At 33.8% G+C, this 22,356-nt stretch overlaps 1 protein-coding gene across 2 annotated transcripts in view; it reads right to left on the bottom strand.

Moving 5' to 3' along the window:
- Positions 1 to 404: 404 nt before the first annotated feature.
- The window catches only part of LOC145277932 (coiled-coil domain-containing protein 102A-like), a 100,389-nt gene continuing 78,437 nt past the window's right edge, over positions 405 to 22,356 (bottom strand). For both annotated transcript variants that reach the window (XM_080130008.1, XM_080130009.1), the window contains 5 exons: positions 17,678 to 17,794; positions 16,030 to 16,239; positions 13,251 to 13,421; positions 9,658 to 9,761; positions 405 to 1,404 (listed from right to left, as the gene is read on the bottom strand). In XM_080130008.1, the coding sequence (XP_079986134.1) occupies positions 1,278 to 1,404; positions 9,658 to 9,761; positions 13,251 to 13,421; positions 16,030 to 16,239; positions 17,678 to 17,794 (729 nt within the window). In that variant the 3' untranslated portion in view covers positions 405 to 1,277. The remainder of the gene's footprint in view (positions 1,405 to 9,657; positions 9,762 to 13,250; positions 13,422 to 16,029; positions 16,240 to 17,677; positions 17,795 to 22,356) is intronic.

Raw genomic sequence — 22,356 nt, 5'->3', positions numbered from 1 at the left:
GCTAAACTTTCACAAAAAACATTTGACTAGCTACAACTACTATCTATGATTTCTCACACTCTCTATCTGTGCCTAAAGCTAAATGCAAATTTCATGAACAACGCTTCTTTCCCAGAACTGCACACCTGTAGAACACTGTTCTGCTGAACTGCTTCCCAGTTAAATGAAGCATAGTAGTCTCCAAATCCAATGTGAACAAGTTCTTGTTGAGGTGTCCCCATAAATCAAATTTTATCCAATTTACACTACTGACGATTACTACACTACCACCTTACATTCATTTACACTTATTAAGGCCTGAAGCCCACTCATGGATAAGTGAGACTAAAAAAAAAAAGAAAAAAAAAAGTAACCTTTTACCTTCAATGAAATGAAAATTCAAAATTTAGAATTAAAACATCAAATTCGGTGGGAGGGAAAAATTTATTTTCATGATTTTAAAAAAATTTTTGTTTTACAAGAAATGATTTTTGCTTTGGTTTTTTTTTTTTTACACTATGAAAAAAAAAAAAAAAGTTAAGATTTTAAAATACAAGTGTTTACAAGATTTATATAATATATATAAATGAAAATTAAATGACATTAAAAAAAAAAAGATAAAAGTTTGTAAAAATTTAATAAATAATGATAATTAGGCTTCATCGTCACATTCTGCTGAATGGTAGTGACCACGCGACCCTCCTCAAACTCATTTCATACATAGTTTGGTTCTTGTCCAGAATTCCCCATATATTAAAAATCAAAGATAAAAAACAAAAAAAATCGATACCAATGATGAAACAAAAATATCATATTCCGAAAAGTATGTAAAATAATTAAGTAGTTTTATTTTTAGCTAAGAAAATCAAATTTCATGAGTAAGCAAAATAGGAACTGTCTCACATCGTCATCTTGAAGAAAGAATGACAGATAACTCCAAAATAATTCAAACTTGCGAGATCAGCCTTGGAATATCTACAATTTCCCATTAATAGCTTTGTCGTTTAAAAATGATGTTCTTTTTAAAAATAAAACTACCTGATTAAGTTATGTAATTTTTGAAATATGATTATTTTTGTTCTGTCAGGAGTACGGACATCATAAAGACTTTCTGTATTTTTTTTTTTTTTTTAATATAGGGGAAATTCTAGACAATGACCGACAGTTTTATAGAGATTCAGACCAAATTGTGTTCAAAAAGGCATGTTTTTGTGTTGGTGTTTGTTTGAATGTATCCACAATTTTGTTTAATATTCTAAAAGTTTTATGTTTGCTCCATCGTTTTTAGTCTCTCAGCCTCAGGAAAGATCTTCATCCATTGCATTTTCATCACTGTCTCCTAAAGTAGCGGCTTCATCAGTAAATGATTTGAGGCTTTGTGACGACCGAGATTTCAGACATGCCTGAGCATTCCCACGCCGTAGTCTGAAGAAAAAGACAAAATAAAATAAATTTTAAAAATTAAAAAAACATGCTAATCAGCAAAAGATATGTAATGCATATGAAAAATAAATATTTGAGAGCTCAAAAAAAAAAAAAAAAAAAAAAAAAAAAATTATGACTGTATTCATGTTAGGTAATTTGGAAATATTTTTTTCCCTTCCAAACTCACTGTACACATAACGATATTTGTACCCAAGGCAATGCCAGATGGCCTTGTTGATATATTCTTACATGTGATGATGTCAGATTGAAAAGGAAAAAAAAAAAAAAATTTAATTAATATAGCAAGAAATGCAAACATAAGTTTCCCAGGAATGGAGATATTCGAATAACAGGTGTGATCTGTGACCCTGCCGGGATTGTTTGCAGCTGGTTAGTGGACAATGCTATAGACAAAACTGTCAAAAGATATTTTCTACAATCTAATTTGAGAAAGAGACAAAAGAAAAAAGAGAAAGAAAGGTTATCAGTTTAGAATCTCTACATGCGAAGCGGAGGGAGGAAGGAGACGCAAAACTTATCAATAAAAGCAAAGGCAAAATGCAAGTTAGTGATTTGTTTCTGTTTGCCAAAAGAAATTCCGTCATTCTTAGATAGGCTTTATACAGATTGTCCATTTTGAAGGGCTTTTTTAGGCTTTTCAAAATTTTTCAGAAATATTCAAGTTTTCAAAACAAAATTAGATATATAAACAATGATATAAAACAAAAAACTTAATTGACAACATTCATTCATCTTTTTTATTTCATAAAGTAGTTTTAAAGGTCACACAATTATTTATATGAAGTTCTCTAGCACGCAACAAAACTGGTCAATTATTTCATTCACTTTGTGTTTCGTGTCAGCCATGTGCAATTTCAAGGCACTTTCACCCATTTTGCTCAAAACAGAAGCATTTTTTCATACACAACAATCTTACTGTTGACATTCATATTTACATTTCCTGATCCACTTATATTTGGTCAACCAAGCACGATTAAATGTTATTTTCTTCATTTGGTCTATGTTATTTTCATTTTACTTTTAAATTTTGAATTTCCAAGATTGTGGATACAAGAGTTATGTCCCTTCATCACAAAACTACCCGATATTATATGGAAAACATCAGGTAGTTTTGTATTATTGTATCCACTAAGTTAAAAAAATATTAATATATGATGCAATTTACAAACAATGTATTTCGATTTTATTTTCAATATTTAAAAATTATTTTAATGGTATTTTTATTAATTATTTTTAATATTCTGACAAATTTTTACTGGACATAAAAATACGATTTTCAAACACATTCCAAGACATTTTCCATATTTTTAAGGATTTTTCAAGGTAAAAATAGAAATAAGGCCTTTTCAAGGCAAAAGTCAAAATTCAAAGACTTTTGAAGCCTGTGCGCATCCTGTGAGTAGGGTTGAATCAAATACAATTGTATTTGTATTTCAATTGTATTTAAATACAATTTTAATGTAATTGTATTTGTATTTTTAGATTTAGGAATAAATGTATTTGTATTTGTATTTTTAGACTTAGGAGTAAAAGTATTTGTATTTCTGGTAACCTAAACGAAAGTATTTGCATTTCAATAGTTAAAAGTCAGTATTTGATCCAACCCTGTTCACATACATGTTGCGTACGTGTACCAGTCTACCAGCCCTGTCCACTTCCAGTCACACACGCTGCTGCTAGTTGAGTGACGATAAGTCTGTGAGTCAAGTAGCTTCAATTCAGGGTTGCCAGCTTGGCTTTTTTAAGGCCAAATTTCGTGAATTTGGCTTTTTTTGAAGCAGTTTGGCTTTCAAAATTTTTGTTTGTTTTTTTTCAAATTTATGCTTCAAATTTGGCCTTTTTCGGATAATTTTATATAAATATTTATTAAATATGGATTATTAAAGAAAAAGTTATAATAAAGTAATTTAAACAGTTGTTTGGATGTCTAAACTTGTAGATTTAAAAAAAAAACTTTTGACCTCCCACTCCCATTCATGGATTTACACCCATCAAGGAAAATGGAGACATAGATAACATTGATATTTTGGAAGAAGAACTTGATATTTTGGAAGAAGACCTTGATCTGAATGAAGTCCTTGCCCTTCTTCCACCGGATCGGTCCAGTTGCTTTGCACACACACAACAAATCTGCATACGAGATGCCTTCAATGATTCCAGTGTCAGATGCAGCGCAATTGCAACTGTGATACACAAGTGCTGTAGTATTGTACCTATTTACTATGCCTCCCCACGGGACAGAGTTAGACACCAGGGTCGTTTTTTAACGTGGAGAAAAGGTACAAAAATAAAAATTGTCTCAGTCGTGAAGGATTTCTCCTCCACCGAAAGAGAACAAGAAATAGAAGTGCAGCATCTGAAGAACAGATACTACACTTTGATCTTGTCCCGAAAGCCAACTGCAATACGGCGATCTACTGTGGCAGCACCGTTCTTGGAAAATATTGGGATTTCACTGCAGGCTGCTAATGCTACTAGATGGAACTCTCAACTGACTATGCTTAAGTCAGTTCTCAAAGATGTCAATGGCGTCAACTCAGCTATTTGTCTCCTAGGATCGTGCAAGAACATACGAGAATTGAACGTAGTGGAAATATCAATGCTAAAAGAAGTGGTGCAAATTTTGGACCCATTCCAAGAGGCAATGTCGCAAGTGGAAGGAGAAAACATGGTGACACTTTCTTGCGTTGCACCAGTTGTATTTGGCCTTTTTTTTTTTTTTTTTTTTTTTTATTACATTTTCACCCCAAACAAGGCAAATTGCCACTTTGGTGTAGGGGGCTACTATCAGGGGCAACAACTACTGGGGTACTATGTAGGGATTTGGGCAGCAAGGTGTCGGTTCACGTTACACTTGAACTTCTGCACGTCAGTACTGTTGGGGAAGCAGGGACCTGGAATGGAATTCCAGAGTCTTGCGGTTCTGGGGAAGAAACTATTGGAGTAAAAAGATCTTTTACATCTAGGGACCTCTACAGTGTGGGGGTGGGATCTAGTAGCCTGTCGGGTTTGTCGAGGGTGCTCGCGTCGTGGGGGCACAAGTGATTGCAGTTCATCAGAGCATTCACCACTAAAATACTTGTAGAACAGGCAGAGGAATGCAACATTTCGTCGATGGGACAGAGGCTGAAGCTTAGATGCCAGTTCAGGGCCTATCAGATTTGCGACTCTCTTTTGAACCTTGTCAAGGAGCGAGAGACTAGTAGCAGATGCACCAGCCCAGATGTGGCAGCAATACTCCATACATGGGCGAATGGTGGCCTTATAGAGGTACAGGATACTTTCGGGTGTTAGTAGTTTTCTAGCACGGTAGAGAGAGCCTACCTTTCTTGCAGCGGCCCTGGCAATGCCTTCAATGTAATTGTTCCAACTCATGTTTCCTGTGAACGTTAGGCCAAGGAGTTTGAAAGATGGACTCTCAGATAAAGGGTCGTTGGCCATTGCTATTTGTGGTAGAGAGGGTTTCTTGTAATTATTGAATGAAACTAGTTTAGTCTTGGCAGCATTGAACGCGACCAACCACTTTTGTCCCCATTCCACTACAGATTGGAGGTCTTCCTCTAGTGTTTCTGCCATTTCTTTAGAAATGTGTTCATTCGTCTTCCTGTCGTGTCTGCCATAGAGTGTAGTGTCATCAGCATATATACCCATCTCAGAGGCAATGTTGTCGGGGAGGTCATTTATGAATATCAGGAACAATAGAGGTCCAAGGATAGAACCCTGGGGCACTCCCGCATTTATATCATATTGTTTAGATGTGCGACCGTCGAGGACTACCTGGATTTTTCTCTTATCTAAGAAGGATTTAATTATGTTAAGTATTCTACCAGTGATACCGTAAGATCTAATCTTCCTGAGGAGACCCTCATGCCATACCCTGTCAAAAGCCTTAGATATATCTAGAGCTACCGCTCTGCCTTCCCCCGCTTTGTCCAGTGATTGGTATATACGTTCAGAGATCACGGTGAGGATGTCTGCTGTGGAACGGGCTTGTCTAAATCCATATTGTTTGTCAGTCAGTAGTTTAGCATCTGTAAGATGATGGACTAGAGCATGGTTAATTATGGTCTCAAATATTTTGGCAAAAAGTGGGAGGAGGCTAATGGGGCGATAATTTGATGGGTCTGTCCTTTCGCCAGAATTCTTGAATACTGGTACAACAGAAGCAGTTTTCCAACAGCCCGGAAAGCAAGCTTCATTAAGACATTTGTTGTAGAGTTTGGAGAGAACTGGAGCTACTTCGGCTGAACACTTTTTTAATAGCACAGCTGGGATAAGATCGGGTCCACATGCTTTTGAGGTGTCAAGATTTTTTATGATAGCATGCACCTGAGCAGGGGTGGTTTTCAGATCGTCTAGTGTGGCGTCTGTCCGCATAGGAAAGTCAGGTAGGGGGTGGTTGGAAGGGTCCAGTGTGGAGTTTGAGGCAAACCGACTGGCAAGCATGTTAGCCTTGTCGGTTGCTGAGGAGACAACCTCGTGATTGTTGGTTAGTGGGGGAATTGTTGATTGCCCATTATTTACTACACTGTTGTAGATTTTCCAGAAGTCTCGAGTTCCTAGTTTTTGTGCTTCGATGCGCTTTTTAGTGGTTTCCGTAAATTCTCTCTTAGCTGTCGCTATTTCTTTCTTAACGTTATTTCTAGCTTCTATATACTTCAGTCTGTTTGAACTGGACTTATGTCGGTTAAACCTACGGTATGCATGCTGCTTTTGAGTAATGGCAGTTGCACAAGTCGACGTAAACCATTGGGGAGAGTGGGGCTTACTATAAAATTTCCGCATGGGAACATGCGCTTCGATTGCAGTTTTGAACCAGTCAGTGGTCTCGTTTGCACACTGTTCAGCAGGGAGAGAGAAAATATTTTTCCATGGAGCATCTCTAATTAGTTCCCTGATGGCTTCCCAGTCAGCCTTGAACACAGCCTCAAACTATTCATGGAAAGTAAACCAACCTACTGCTTAAACTTGGCTAATGCACTACAGTCTTCTATCAAAAAGAGATTGCATCCGTTTCTTGATAGGACTGATGTCATTGCTGCAGCTGTCATGGACCCCAGGTTTAAGCTGTCATGGCTGTCATGTGAAAAAATGAAAAATAAAAATATTTCAAAGATTGTGGACCTAATTATTTCGCAGTCAACTCGGTTGTCTTTGAAGAACACAGTTCAAGAGAGGAAGTTTTTCATGACCGTGAACACAAATCAAGACGAGGCTGACATGAATGCAAAACGCCCTCGTCTTTTTGCCTACATGCCACCAGCTGGGAAGCTAAATGTAAGTCCATCAATAAGCGACACTACAGCGGTAAAGGCAGAACTCGATTCCTACTTAGAAGAATGTGTTCTGGCTTTTGACGTCAACCCACTGAGGTACTGGCGGGAAAACAAGAGCTTCAAGATTTTGAAGCCTTTCGCCAGAAATATTCTAGGGTGCTGTGCAACATCGGCACCATCTGAAAGAGTTTTCAGCAAGGCTGGTAATTTTTATACCCCAGAGCGAGCCAAACTTGGCCCGGAAACTTTCAGAGCTCTAATGATGATAAAATGCAATGAGGACATGATATAGAGTGTAATGTAGATGTCAAATTTGGAAGGAAATATTTCTTCTTATTTCTTCGCATATTTTCAGATTGTTTAAATCAGTTATTGTATTTTTATTTGTATTTTGAGATTGAGGAATAAAAGTATTTGTATTTGTATTTTTAGCGTTAGTATTTGTATTTTTAGAGTTAGGAATAAAAGTATTTGTATTTGTATTTCTGGTAACCTTAACGAAAGTATTTGTATTTGTATTTCAATTGTTAAAAGTCAGTATTTGATCCAACCCTGCCTGTGAGATAGCCATCCAGATTGAGGATTGCTGTCATCAACTTAAATTGGAGAAATTGACACTCAAAAGCCAATCTAAGACTTTAAATAGAAAGTACAATTATATATTTTTCTTGTCCAACTCAATATTGTAATATTTATTGAAATAATTATTAATATTTTATATTTTGTTGTATATTTTTCATGCTTAAAAATGATCTCTGCTCCTTAGACCAACACCAGATGATTACACTCATGATCTTGTTACGTGCAAGATAAATGTCTAGGGGTAGACACACAACATATCTATAAAAGTGAAAGTGTCTGTCTGTGTGTGTACATCCCTACACAATAACTGTCAATTTTTAGTCTACAGACTCGAAATTTGATATACAGGGTATGGAGATTTGGGAAAATCTTTGTAATCCGTTTTCGGACAGAAATTTGGCTGTTAAGGAGTTAAAGTTCAACGATTTGACCTTTGAGAACTCTACCAAACTCCTCCAACAATTTTGGGTATAAACAATTGAAATTTTAGATATAGGTTCCTTGGACATGGATCTAATTGAATAACTTGATTTGAGCCCAAAACAATAAATGTTAAGGGGTCATAATAGTGGTCAAAGTTTTTAAAAATTTGATCTCTCCAGTCTCTACCAAATTACTCAGACAATTTCTGGTCTAAACATTTGAAATTTTACATAAAGGGTATTCAGAGATAGGGAAAGCTTTTTAATCGGTTTGGGTCGAAAATTTGAGCTACCAATATATAAATATATGTATGTATGTATGTTTGCATGTCTGCGTAAAACTTTCGACAAAGGCGACGGATTTTCACAAGATCAGTATCGTTTTGAAGCTCGACCCTTCAGATGACAAATACCGAAAAATTGGCTAAAAACATTAATTTCTTCACCCTCAACTGGGCACTTTTCTACAGGGAGGGGTCGCTTTTTTCACCGATATTTTTGAAAGTCATCCCCTCTTTTCGATTGTTTAGCCTTAATTTAAACCTACGTCATTTCCAGTTTGGCGGTGGTCGTAACAGCAAAGACGTCATGTTTTTTCCTGTTCTTTTCCTCCTTTGCGGTACGGGTTTGAGCCTGCCTTCCTACTACCACTTTTTTTTTTTTTTGCTCAACACACCTCCAAACACTCGGGCAACGCCGGGCACCCATGCTAATATTGAAAAAACTCAAAGTTTGGAAACAAATATTTACAAAAAAGGTAAGTTCTGTTACTAGTTTTTGTCATGGAATAATAATAGAGTTTGAGAAAATATAATATATTTTTACTTCGGGTCAGATTATAAGATCAGAAAATTAAAATTTACCAAGTGTCCATTTATTTTGTGAGGGGCCTTACAATCAGATTTTATCCCAGGAGTCATAAATAGTTAAAAGGTCGCCCTAACTTAGCGTTCTTTGGTGTTACTAGATCAGGCTGTCTGAAGATATTGGCTTTTATGTCTTAGAAGCACTGTCCATGGAGTTTTGTGCTAATGGTCAAAAAGTGATGCTGTATACGAAAAGGTTTGCTTGCTGGAATGCTATGAAAAGTAAAAGTCTGCGAGTGAATGCTAATGATAATCGGTAGTTTTAGTGTTGGAAAGCCTTCACCTTCACCCCCCCCCACCTGAAAAAGAGGAATGTTCCATTTGAGGAAAAGGAGTCAGTACAATTCAATTTTTATGGTAATAATTTTGGTCTTTTCAAGATTAAAGTCAATAGGAATCTGCTGTCTTAGCAATAATCATCTTTTGTCCTTGTTAGCACCTTACGTCAAGTGGCTTCATGCTGTGTCTTGAAAGATTTCAATTAAAAAAGTGTAAAACAGAACCCTGATGTGCTCCTATTTAACATTAAAGCTATCACTTAATGTGTTGATATTTTTTTTTTTTCTATATGGGAGTCATCACTAATCAAGGCCCGAAGGCCATTTAAGGATAACGGTTAATGAGTGTATGGTAGTCACTGTGATAACACCATATTAATAGTTAGTGGTAGAAATGGATTAGAAATGGATTATTTGAGGTGGGTAGGGGTGTGGTGCTCAACAAGAACTTGTTTACATTGTACTTGAAGATGACTATATTGTAGTCAGCTGGAAAGCAGATCAGCACAACAGTGTTCCACAGGCAAGTAGTTCTAGGAATAAAGCTTTTATCATGGCATTTGCGTTTAGATTTAGGCACAGATAGATAGTGAGAGGGAAACTTGATGGTCGTTGGAGGTAGATGAGGGTTTTTTGTGAAAATTTGGCAAGGTGGGGATAATTGAAAGTTCAGACACTAAAACAACCTTCACCAACCACTCATTTGATCCTAGTTTACACACATCAGACAACATCTCTTGGCACTGATCCATGATTAATTTTAGCAGTAGACTATGCAGCTTGATCATAGTCTCTCAATGTTTCTTACCTGCTTTGAAGGTGTTCTACTTGAACCTGCAAGTTACCCACTTGTTCTTCGTACTCTTCATTGGTACGTTGTAATTTTCTTACATTGTTAGCTTGTAGGTCAGCCTACAAAATATGTAAAACAGGTTTGTTCTATTAAAATATCAATTAAAAAAAAAAAAAAAAAAAAAAAAAAAAAAAAAAAATCAAATTAAAATAGGTTTTTGGTTCTTGTTCAGAATTCTCCCTATATTAAAAAAAAAAAAAAATGAAATAAAACTTGTATGAATGTATGTACCCATAACAAAATGAAAATGTCATATTCCAAAAATTATGTAAATTGATCAAGTAGTTTTATTTTTATATAATTAATGGGAATTCAGCGGCATTACAACATTAATCTCACAAGTTTGTATTATTGAGTTATTTCCATTCTTTTTTCTTAGATTGTTTACAACCCTTCCCTTGACTAGAGAAACAAACCTAGAAACGGATGATCAAGCCTTTATGTGCTTTAGACTAATTATGCAACACAACATTAGCTACTTTTACTGCCGCTCTCCCTCAACCCAAGACTGCACCATAATAAACAAAGTCTCTGACAGCATAAACACGGCACTCTCCCTCGACACTAGCGGCGAAGTACATGTATTTGGTGACTTTAATGTCCATCACAAAAACTGGCTTAGATTCTCTACTTATACAGATGCAGCGGGCAGCACAACTCATAGCTTCTCTATATCTCACTCCCTATCACAAATTGTTACTTTTCCAACCCGTTTCCCTGACCAGGAAGAACAACACGCATCACTTTTAGATCCGTTTTTGACCACAGTTCCTGATGATTGTATAACGAATGTTGACAGCCCACTTGGGAACGCTGATCATGCAGTGATAATGGTTGAAATTGCCCTAAATTCTAGAGCCAAAACTGAAGAGCCAGTGCTCAAAACAACGAGATATTATAAAAAGGCTGACTGAGAATCCATCAGAGATCTTATCAGAGATGCGCCATGGGGAATATTTTTTCTCTTCCTACTGAACATTGAATGGTTCAAAACGGCAATCGAAGCGCATGTTCCCATGTGGAAATTCTATAGCAAGCCCCCACTCTCCCCAATGATTTACTTCGACTTGCGCAACTGCCATTGCTCAAAGGCAGCATGCATACCGCAGATTTAACCAACATAAGTCCAGTTCAAACAGACAGAAGTACATAGAAGCTAGAAGTAACGTTAAGAAAGAAATAGCGACAGCTAAGAGAATTTACGGAAACCACTAAAAAACGCACCGAAGCACAAAAACTAGGAACTCGTGACTTCTGGCAAATCTACAACAGTGTAGTAAATAATGGGCAATCAACAATTCCCCCACTAACCAACAATCACGAGGTTGTTTGCTCAGCAACCGAAAAGGCTAACATGCTTGCCAGTCGGTTTGCCTCAAACTCTACACTGGACCCTTCCAACCACCCCCTACCTGAATTTCCTATGCGGACAGACGCCACGCTAGACGATCTGGAAATCACCCCTGCTCAGGTGCATGCTATCATAAAAAACCTTGACACTTCAAAAGCATGTGGACCTGATCTTATCTCAGCTGTGCTATTAAAAAAGTGCTCAGCCGAAGTAGCTCCAGTTCTCTCCAAACTCTACAACAAATGCCTTAATGAATCTTGCTTTCCGGGCTGTTGGAAAACTGCTTTTGTGGTACCAGTATTCAAGAATTCTGGCGAAAGAACTGGCCCATTAAATTATCGCCCCGTTAGCCTCCTCCCACTTTTTGCCAAAATATTTGAGACCATAATTAACCATGCTCTAGTCCATCACCTTACAGATGCTAAACTTCTGACTGACAAACAATATGGATTTAGACAAGTCCGTTCCACAGCAGATATCTTAACTAATCTCTGAACGTATATACCATTCACTGGACAAAGCGGGAGAGGGCAGAGCGGTAGCTCTAGATATATCTAAGGCTTTTAACAGGGTGTGGCATGAGGGTCTCCTCAGGAAGATTAGATCATACGGTATCACTGGTAGAATACTTAACATAATTAAATCCTTCTTAGATAAGAGAAAAATCCAGGTTGTCCTCGACGGTCGTACATCTAAATAATATGATATAAATGCGGGAGTGCCCCAGGGGTCTATCCTTGGACCTCCACTGTTCCTGATATTCATAAATGACGTCCTCGACAAAATTGCCTCTGAGATGGGTATATATGCTGATGACACCACACTCTATAACAGGCACGACAGGAAAACAAATGAACATATATCTAAAGAAATGGCAGAAACACGAGAGGATGACCTCCAATCAGTAGTGGAATGGGGACAAAAATGAATGGTCATGTTCAATGCTGCTAAGACTAAACTGGTTTCATTCAATAATTACAAGGAAACCTTCTCTACCACCTATAGCAATGGCCAACGACTTTTTATCTGAGAGTACGTCTTTCAAGCTCCTTGGCCTAACGTTCACAGAAAACATGAGCTGGAACAATTACATCGAGGGCATTGCCAGGGCCGCTGCAAGGAAGGTGGGCTCTCTCTACCGTGCTAGAAAACTACTAACATCCGAAAGTATCCTATACCTCTATAAGGCAACCATTCGCCCATGTATGGAGTATTGCTGTCATATTTGGGCTGGTGCATCGGCTACTAGTCTCTCGCTCCTTGACAAGGTTCAAAAGAGTCGTAAATCTGATAGGCCCTAAACTGGCATCTAAGCTTCAGCCTGTCCCATCGACGAAACGTTGCATCCCTCTGCCTGTTCTACAAGTATTTTAATGGTGAATGCTCTGATGAACTGCAAGCACTTGTGCCCCCACGACGTGAACACCCTCGACAGACCCGACAAGCTGCAAAATCCCACTCCCATACTGTAGAGATCCCTAGATGTAAAAGATCTTTCTACTCCAGTAGTTTCTTCCCACGAACCGCTAGAATTTGGAATTCCATTCAAGATCACCGCTTCCAACTGTACTGACATGCAGAAGTTCAAGTGCAACGTGAACCAACATCTTGCTGCCCAAATCCCTACATAGTACCCCAGTAGTTGTTGCCTCTGATAGTAGCCCCCTACACCAAAGTGGCAATGTGCCTTGTTTGGGGTGAAAATGTAATAAAAAAAAAAATTTTTGAAGTGGCAAACAAGACAGCCGCTTTCCTGTTACTTATAAAATTTAATTTTTTTTGTTAAAAAAAAAAAAAAAAAAAAAAAACAAGAAAAAAAAATTACTTGATCAATTTATGTGATTTTTGGAATATATTTTCGTTTCATCATGGGTACATGCACCTTATAGATTTTTCATTTTTTTTTAATATCGAGGAAATTCTGGACAAGAACCAGACTTTCTTTTACAAGACAATAGCAAGGGAATAATTCTCAATGTACATTTGCTGGCACTGCCTATCAAACCTCATTTTCCAAGCAATTGTTTTCAGTAGCAAATTGTATAATTTATTATTGTTGATTCACATAGAATTGTTTTCATCCAATTATTTCTTCATATTTGTGTCTAACTACTAATAAAATACACTTTATAAACGTATAAAAAAAAAAATAAATAAAATAGAATGAAACCATAAAAGGTTGACTAAATGAGCATACCTCATCTTCAGCAGAGGCCAGATCACGTTTTAATTCCTCTATCCGAGATCGTAATTTTTTTACTTCTAATTCATACTGTTCTGCTCGGCGTCGTGTGTGGTCAAGTTCTGTGTGTTTCTCAACATGAATTTTTTTCAATTTCGCATGGGCATGCCGCAGTTCACTGAGTTCCTAAAAAGAAAGGAAGGAAAAAAACAAAATAAATAAAAATATGAAAATATTTCTACATGTGTAAAATTTATTTTTAACATTTGGTGCTTGTGCATTAAAAACAAAAAAAAAAAACATCCAAATAATGAAAACACTAGTACTGAAAAAGCATGGCTGCCTATGCCACAGTATTTCCTTCTGTGACTGCAAATACACTACGCAACACACAAATATCTGTGCGTGATGTAGTCAAGCTTATCAAAGTCCAGTAAAGCAACTGGCCCTAATGGCATTCCAATCATAGTGCTTAAAAAGCTTCAACCAGAAATAGCTTCCATACTTACAATGTTGCCTTAAGGAGAAATGCTTCCACCATCAGTTTGCCCCATATTTCAAATTTCCAAAGATTGATCATCTGCCTATCAGTAGAGACCAATCAATTTCCTGTGTGTCAGGAATAAGTTGCTGGAATCTGTGATAAATAGGGAAATGGTCAATCACTTGAGCAAAAATAACCTACTCAGTGACATGCAATATGGTTTCCATTCTGCTATATTCTGCATTATTCTATAGTTGATGTGCTAGCTATAATATCACACAGGATTAGTGAATCACTCTCAACAGAGGTTTTATTTCTAGAGCAATAGCTCTTGACATATCCAAGGCTGTTGATAGAGTATGGCATAAAGGTCTACTTCACAAGATTTCCAGCTATTTCTTAGCTGGAAATGTCATCTCAACATACTTTCTCTTTGATAGGCTTATAAGAGTAGTAGTCAATCGGCAGAAATCAGAAGCTCATAGTATCAACGCTGACATTCCTCAGGGTTCCATCTTGGGCCCAACTCTTCTCAATCTTCATTAATGATCTCTTGAATTACATTTTTAGATCATTTGCAGACATTTATACAAATGACATCACAATCTATGGCAACACTTGAAATGACAAAGATCTTTGATTGTTTCTCTTCTGATCCTGAGCATGTGATGCAATGGGGAAAAAGGTGGCTGGTTAATTTTAATGCAACTAAAACAAAGCTTCTCTCTTTTCATCATAATCATTTTGACCACCATCTGGCCTCAACTGAAATGAATGACTTATGTTGGGAAAACACCATGTCTTGACTGACCTTCACTCCAGATCTGAAATGGAATACATATATCAAATCTGTTGACAAAATCTGAAAAAAAAAAAAAAGGTTGGATCATTTTTATTACTCCAGTAAGTATCTCACTGCCGATCTAATACTCTATCTGTATAAAAGCCAAGTACATCCTAAAATGGAGTACTATTAACACAGGAATGCTTGGCGTGTTCTATCTTGTTCAAAACTGGCTACAAAACCTAATAGGGTATGCCCTTTCCTCTTCCCTACAACCACTTTCCCACAGAAAAGACATTGCGAGCCTGTCTCTGCTCTATCGTTATTTTTGTGGTAAGTGCTCAACTGGGCTCCAATCTTTTTTTTTTTTTTAATTACATTTTCACTCCAAACAAGGCACAGTATCACTTTGATATAGGGGCTACCAGGAACATCAGTTGCAGGAATACTATGTAGGGAGTTGAACAACAATATGTCTGTTTACGTTACACTTTAACTTCTGCCTGTTAGTACAGTTAGGAAAGCAGGAACCCAGAAGGGAATTCCAAAGTCTAGCAGTTCTGGGGAAAAAACTATTAGAGTAGAAGGCTCTCTTATATCTAGGGATCTCTACTGTGTAGGTTGGGATTTTGCTGCTTGTCGGGGTATTTACATTGAAAGGGGACAAGGGCTTGTAGTTGTAGTTGGAGCATTCACCATTAAAATGCTTGTAAAACAGGCAGAGAGATGCAACATTTCGTCGATGGGACAGAGGTTGAAGCTTAGATGACAGTTCAGGACCTATCAGGTTGGCAACTCTTTTGAACCTTGTCTCGGAGTGAGAGACTACTAGCAGATGCACCAGCACAAATGTGACAACAATACTCCATACAAAGGCGAATTGTGGCCTTGTAGAGGTACAGGATACTTTGAGGTGTAAGTAACTATCTAGCATGGTACAGACAGCCCACCTTCTTCGCAGCAGCCTTAGCAATGCCCTCAATGTATCTATTCAGTCTCATGTTGTGTGGTTTCTGTCTGCAAAGAAAAATCAGAGAGGAAATGGTTTGCTGGGTCCAAAGTAGAGTTTGAGGCAAACTGATGGGCAAGCCTGTTAGCTTTCTTGCTTGCCGTGTAAACAACCTCTATTATTATAAATAAAAATTAATCTCATCGTAAACTGCAGTTTTTTGTAAAAAATAATTTTTGAAGGAGTTATCTAAAAAGAGGGACAATAATTCAGTTCATTTCAACAAATGTTAACATCTTTCTCAAAATGGCCACCACATGCATAATATGATAAAATTGAGTTTTACTAATAATTAAACTTCTACTTAATAATTTTTTTCATAAATTTTTGGTGAGGATATTTATTTTTAGAGTTTTTATTTACAATGTTGTTTTCATCTGTGTATATTTATATGTATAAGCACCCAAAACTAATTCCAACATAGGTTACTAATAAAAGAAATTATTTTTATCCACAAAATTCCTGCTAATATTAATCTTTGGAAATCAATGTGACCCAATAACCAATGTTTACTTACTTTATTTTTCTCAGACAAATCAAATTGCATTGTTCTCATGTCAGAGTCGATCAGTGTAGCTGCTTGTTGGTTCTTCTGTTCCAATTGTTCCTGGAGGTCTTCAATTTTTGTTCGTAGTTTTTTGCTTTCTCTTTCTAAGGCCAATTTGTCAGTTTCGAGACGTTCACGCTTTGCCCATTCAGAGGCATTTTCAGATTGCAGTACTTCTAACTGGAATTTGAACGCAAAAAAGAAAAAAAAAAAAGAAAAAAGAAAAACAATGTAAATTTTAAAATGAAAAAATATAAAGGGGCATATTGATAAGGCAGGTGCTTTTATATATATATATATATATATATATATATATATATATAAAAAATAATTTTTGTTTGCAATTTTTTGTGATTAATAGTATTTCGTAGCCATTACAAGTCTAATTTTAAAATCTTGATAGTTCGAATTAAATTGTCAAGATACACCATTCTCCTTTCCTCATAAAATTTGATTTTCCTAATTAAAAAAAAAAAAACAAACAAACAAAAAATTACTTGCTCAATTGACATGATTTTTGGAATATGGCATTTTCATTCCATGACTGACACATGCATGATAAAGATTTTTGTTTTTTTTGTTAGGTTGAATTCTGGACTTGCACAAAAGATATAAATAATCACTCCATTTAAGCTAATTTTATCAGCCAAGCCTTTTGATAACCAGTTAAGAGAGGTCAGGTGTCACAAAGATTAGAGTGAAATTTCACATTGGTCAGAAAATGATTCCTTGACCAGATGACAGTAAATTTTAAGAAATAATTTGCTGAGATTTTATTTCCCTTGGCCGGTGTAACAAAATATTCCCCCGTGAAAATTCTTTTTTATCTATAAAGAGAAAGACTATTTTTAAGATCAGATTTTTTTATTTTTGATATTTATCAGATAATTTTTTGTACAAAACATATCTAAGAACACTGCCAGACATATAAATTAGCTTTGTGTGAAATTTGCAAAAGATAAGCTCAGCTCTTTGGGAACTTATAATGAAGGGACTCACAAACACAAAGTGACTTTTATATAATAGAGATATGATAAAATTTTATCTTTTGGTCACTATTCAACTGACCTCTCATGCTACTATTTGTGAATTTAATGACCTCTGACCTAGTCACCTTTTGTTACATAGATTTTGTAGTTATTCAGGTCAGGATTAAATAAAGGGTTCTGTTCGTCATTCTATGCAGATTCCCAAGTTTGACAATAAGATTTTCAAGATACACCTGAAGAAGCTCTGAGATTACATTGACAGAAACGTTGATGAGAACAGTAGTCCGAAAAAATCCAAATAAGTCATTTAAAAATTCAAAAACAAAATAAAACTTGAGTTGTAAGAAAGACAAATCATTTTATAATCCTCAATAAAAATACGAGTTATTCCCCTTGACACACTGACAGCGAAATGGTTAATACTATAAGAGGATTGACATTCTTTACAACACTCATTTAAAACAGCCAACCTAGAAAACTGTCAGGAACCTGACTGATGGAATATGATAACTCAACAATAAAATGAGTGTGTGTTAAGGCATCATTCTCATTTCCTTCGTAATTTGATGAGATTTTGGTGAAATGTGTTGGGAGATTGCAAAACATAAAATTAAAATCCTCAAACTTACCTCTTTCCTCAAATCTGCCATTTTTTTATCCATGCCCAGACGATTCTCTTGTTCATCTTCGAGCTCTAACAGGAGTCGAGATACTTCGTCTTTGTGCTCTGCCTTTACACGCTCAAGCTTAAAGAATGTTTAAAAGAATAAAGTAAACATTTAAAAGTTTACAGAAAGGATAAAGCAAAATTTTGGTTCTTTTTTGTTATAATAGCAAAACTTGAAAATCAAAATATTGAATTTCAAGTAAAGCCAATGGTATCTACTTAATTCTCATGTCACAGTAATGAGCATATCCAAAAATTACGAAAAACAATAAAGTAGAAAATTATTAATGAAAATAGTTTTCAAAGATAATTAGCAAAAATTCAGACTTACAAAAAACAAAAAATGTTCAAATCATGACAAAAAAGAAAAAGGGAGATAAATATTTTCTGAAAATCATTGGTGAATTTAGCAAAACTTTATTTTCGATAATTGTTTTCAAAAACTATTTTCATCAATAATTTTCTATCTGATCATTTTTCATAATTTTTTTGATATTTTCATTACAACATTAAGTAGATACCATTGGTTTTCTTTGAAATTCAATATTTTGATTTTCGAATTTCCCTACAATAATGAAGAACCAAAATATATTTGTAGTTGCATGAATATTATTTATAGAAAAAGTAAGCATTAAAAATTTGCAGAAAATGTAAACATTGCAATAAAATATTAGTATTGATATATTATGGTTATAGTCAGCTAACATACTTCTTAACTTCCTGCATGGCTGCTACTGGGAGGGTGACAGTTTCTTCAGTTTTATTGTTCTTCAGTATTTCTATTGTGAAGCGATTAATTGAAATAAAATATAAGAAAACATTATTGAAAAATATACAATAAGAAATTAGCAAAATGATACAGATAAAAATAATACAATTAGGCATTATTGCACTTAATAACAAAATTAAAAAATAAGTTTTTATTTTATTTGAAATTTTATAAGAAATGTTTATGAAATTATAAAAGTATATTCTTTAAACTAAAGAATAAGTTTTCTATTTGAGTTTATATAATAAATGTTTATGAAAGTATACAAATGAAATTACTAAAATCAAACTAACAAATGAAATTACTAAAATCAAACTAACAAATGAAATTACTAAAATCAAACTAACAAATGAAATTACTAAAATCAAACTAACAAATGAAATTACTAAAATCAAACTAACAAATGAAATTACTAAAATCAAACTAACAAATGAAATTACTAGAATCATACTGAATGAAATTACTAAAATCAAACTAAAATTTCAAACAATAAAAAAAAACCTATCCAATGTATAATATTCCCAAAATAGTTTTTAAAAATAAATGAAATTTCTAAAATCCAAATAACAAATGAAATTTCTAAAATCCAAATAACAAATGAAATTTCTAAAATCCAAATAACAAATGAAATTTCTAAAATCCAAATAACAAATGAAATTTCTAAAATCCAAATAACAAATGAAATTTCTAAAATCCAAATAACAAATGAAATTTCTAAAATCCAAATAACAAATGAAATTTCTAAAATCCAAATAACAAATGAAATTTCTAAAATCCAAATAACAAATGAAATTTCTAAAATCCAAATAACAAATGAAATTTCTAAAATCCAAATAACAAATGAAATTTCTAAAATCCAAATAACAAATGAAATTTCTAAAATCCAAATAACAAATGAAATTTCTAAAATCCAAATAACAAATGAAATTTCTAAAATCCAAATAACAAATGAAATTTCTAAAATCCAAATAACAAATGAAATTTCTAAAATCCAAATAACAAATGAAATTTCTAAAATCCAAATAACAAATGAAATTTCTAAAATCCAAATAACAAATGAAATTTCTAAAATCCAAATAACAAATGAAATTTCTAAAATCCAAATAACAAATGAAATTTCTAAAATCCAAATAACAAATGAAATTTCTAAAATCCAAATAACAAATGAAATTTCTAAAATCCAAATAACAAATGAAATTTCTAAAATCCAAATAACAAATGAAATTTCTAAAATCCAAATAACAAATGAAATTTCTAAAATCCAAATAACAAATGAAATTTCTAAAATCCAAATAACAAATGAAATTTCTAAAATCCAAATAACAAATGAAATTTCTAAAATCCAAATAACAAATGAAATTTCTAAAATCCAAATAACAAATGAAATTTCTAAAATCCAAATAAATGAAATTACTAAAATCCAAATAACAAATAAATTACTAAAATCCAAATAACAAATGAAATTACTAAAATCCAAATAACAAATGAAATTACTAAAATCCAAATAACAAATGAAATTACTAAAATCAAAATAACAAATGAAATTACTAAAATCAAAATAAACGAAATTACTAAAATCAAAATAACAAAATTTCAAAAAAAAAAAAAAAAAAAAAAAAAAAAAAAAAAAAATGTATCCAATGTATAATATTCCCAAAATAGTTTTTTAAAATTTTAAAGTGTTTTCAATAATTCTTTTTTAAAAAAAAGAGCAAAAATAAAATAAAAAAACTAATTTCAAGAATTTTTAATTAAAAACTTTTCAATGATTATCAATTAAAAAAAAAAAAAAAAACGATTGGAAAAACGTAATTAAAAAGAGATTACATGCACAGGGGCGATATAGGCAGGAGAGAAAAAATGTGAAGTAACCGATTTGCCTTGTTGCTGCTTCCAGTAGCAACCATGCCGGAAGCTAGGAAGTATATTAGTTGACTATAACCTGCATTACTAATAAGCGTATGGCGAGAGGAAAGCAACAGACAAACACAGGATGAATTTTTAACTGATTGTAATATTCAATCATTTATTTTGTAATAATAATGGAAGAAATGGTCGTTTGGTGAAGAGATTTATTGGGTTTGTGTTACTATACACAGATTCGAAAACGTGGTCAAAAATCAAATATATAACACATGTCATCAAAGGCAAGATAAGTTACTCTTCTACCTATCTGCAAAAGGTTTTAGTGTTTTTACTCACTTTAAAACTTGTAATAGGTTCAACAATCATGCAGTGTTTATCGGTATATTTGAAAAAGCAAAATGGCCGAGTGCTCACTGTTGAATACGGTAAGTTTGGGAAAATGAGTTCAAACTAAATAATTATACAAAATACCGTTAGAAACTCACTCAATGTATGTTACCGTGACATAGGCGGACATATATTCGGTGGGTCTCTAACAGTATTTTGTAGGCACGGGCAAAAATGGGCGAACAAAAATAGGGGGACCTAGTTTTGAAAGCCGATTTATCATAATTTTTTGGTAGGTTTCCGACTACTTTTTGATTGTATTTGAAAGATTAGACACTAAAGTTAATTTCCTAAAGAAAAAAAAATATTTGTACACGTGAAAAAAAAAAAAAATATTATGAAAAATGTCTTCAAGGCTAGCTAACCAATTCAGCTAAATTTTGAAGTTAAATAAATTCATTGTAAAAATCCTTTAAAACATAAACATTAGTTTTCTGGGTCTATTTCAAAGATAATTAGTAAAGTCCTAAGATATTGAATTAAATAATAATAAAAAAAAAAACAGTTTGTTTGTGCAAAAATAACTTAATCAGCCCTCAAAAAGCAAGTAATTTACCGTTCGCCAAAAACAACAAAAAGGTTTGTAAACACGATTATAAGGAGGCCCAAAATTTAAGCCAATCGAAACGCTGTTTCAAAGTGAAGGCATGATAGTAAAAGGACGTAGGGGTGTCAGATTTCTTTATTTTTCTCCAGACGTGCATCCACACATTATTATTCTGAACGTTTGTATCAATTTTTATAATTTTTTTAATTTAATTATTTTTTATGTTCCTGCTTTTAAATTAATTTTTTAATTATTGTTTGAGATTATATAAAAATTATGTTACACCGAAAGTTTCACATTCTTGTGAGCAAGGACATTATTAAACTCTTGCATATAAAAATTATGCGAAATCTGTAATTAAAAAAAAGAAATATTTTTGCTATTATAATTTTTTTGTGTAAAAATATTAAATAAATAATGCTTAATTCAATGGTAATATTGGTAGTTTGAGAAATTAATTTTTCTTTGAGTGATATAGAATTCATTAATACGGACTTCAGGGGCTTTTTTCATAATGTTCCTGTAAAAATTATTTCCTTTTTTTTTTATTGTTACAAATTACGATGCTTTATTTATATAAAAAAATAAAAATAAATTCTTGTGTTTTATATTTACTGCTGAAAACCATAACTTTAGTAAAGGTATTTCTTGTTTAAACAAAATAAATTTCTACTCAGATTTGAATAAAAATAATTAATTCATTATATTCTGCGATCATTATTTGATAAATACTGAAAATTTCAATCAAATTAGTTAATTTCCTAATTTTTGGTGAATTTTTAAGTAAAGGGAGGGATCAAAATGTTTATACATTTTGAGCATCAGCATTGATTTTGCCTGTACCTAGTATTTTGTGTACTTGTGTAGTTTGAACTCATTTTCCCAAACTTACCATATTAAACAGCGAGCACACTGCCATTTTGTCTTTTCAAATATACCGATAAAATCTTTGTGTGATATTTTTTTTTTTACATAGGCATCACCACTTATCAAGGCCAAGAGGCCATTCAAGGATAAAGGTTAAAGCGTGTACAGTAGACAATTGGACAATATAGTACTCGTTAGTAATGGA

The sequence above is a fragment of the Euprymna scolopes genome, chromosome 6 (genome assembly GCF_053919585.1).
Source record: "Euprymna scolopes isolate OS-2025 chromosome 6, ASM5391958v1, whole genome shotgun sequence".
NCBI lineage: Eukaryota > Metazoa > Mollusca > Cephalopoda > Sepiida > Sepiolidae > Euprymna > Euprymna scolopes.
The sequence above is the reverse complement of the archived record's forward strand: the minus strand, read 5'-3'. Positions and strand labels throughout refer to the sequence as shown.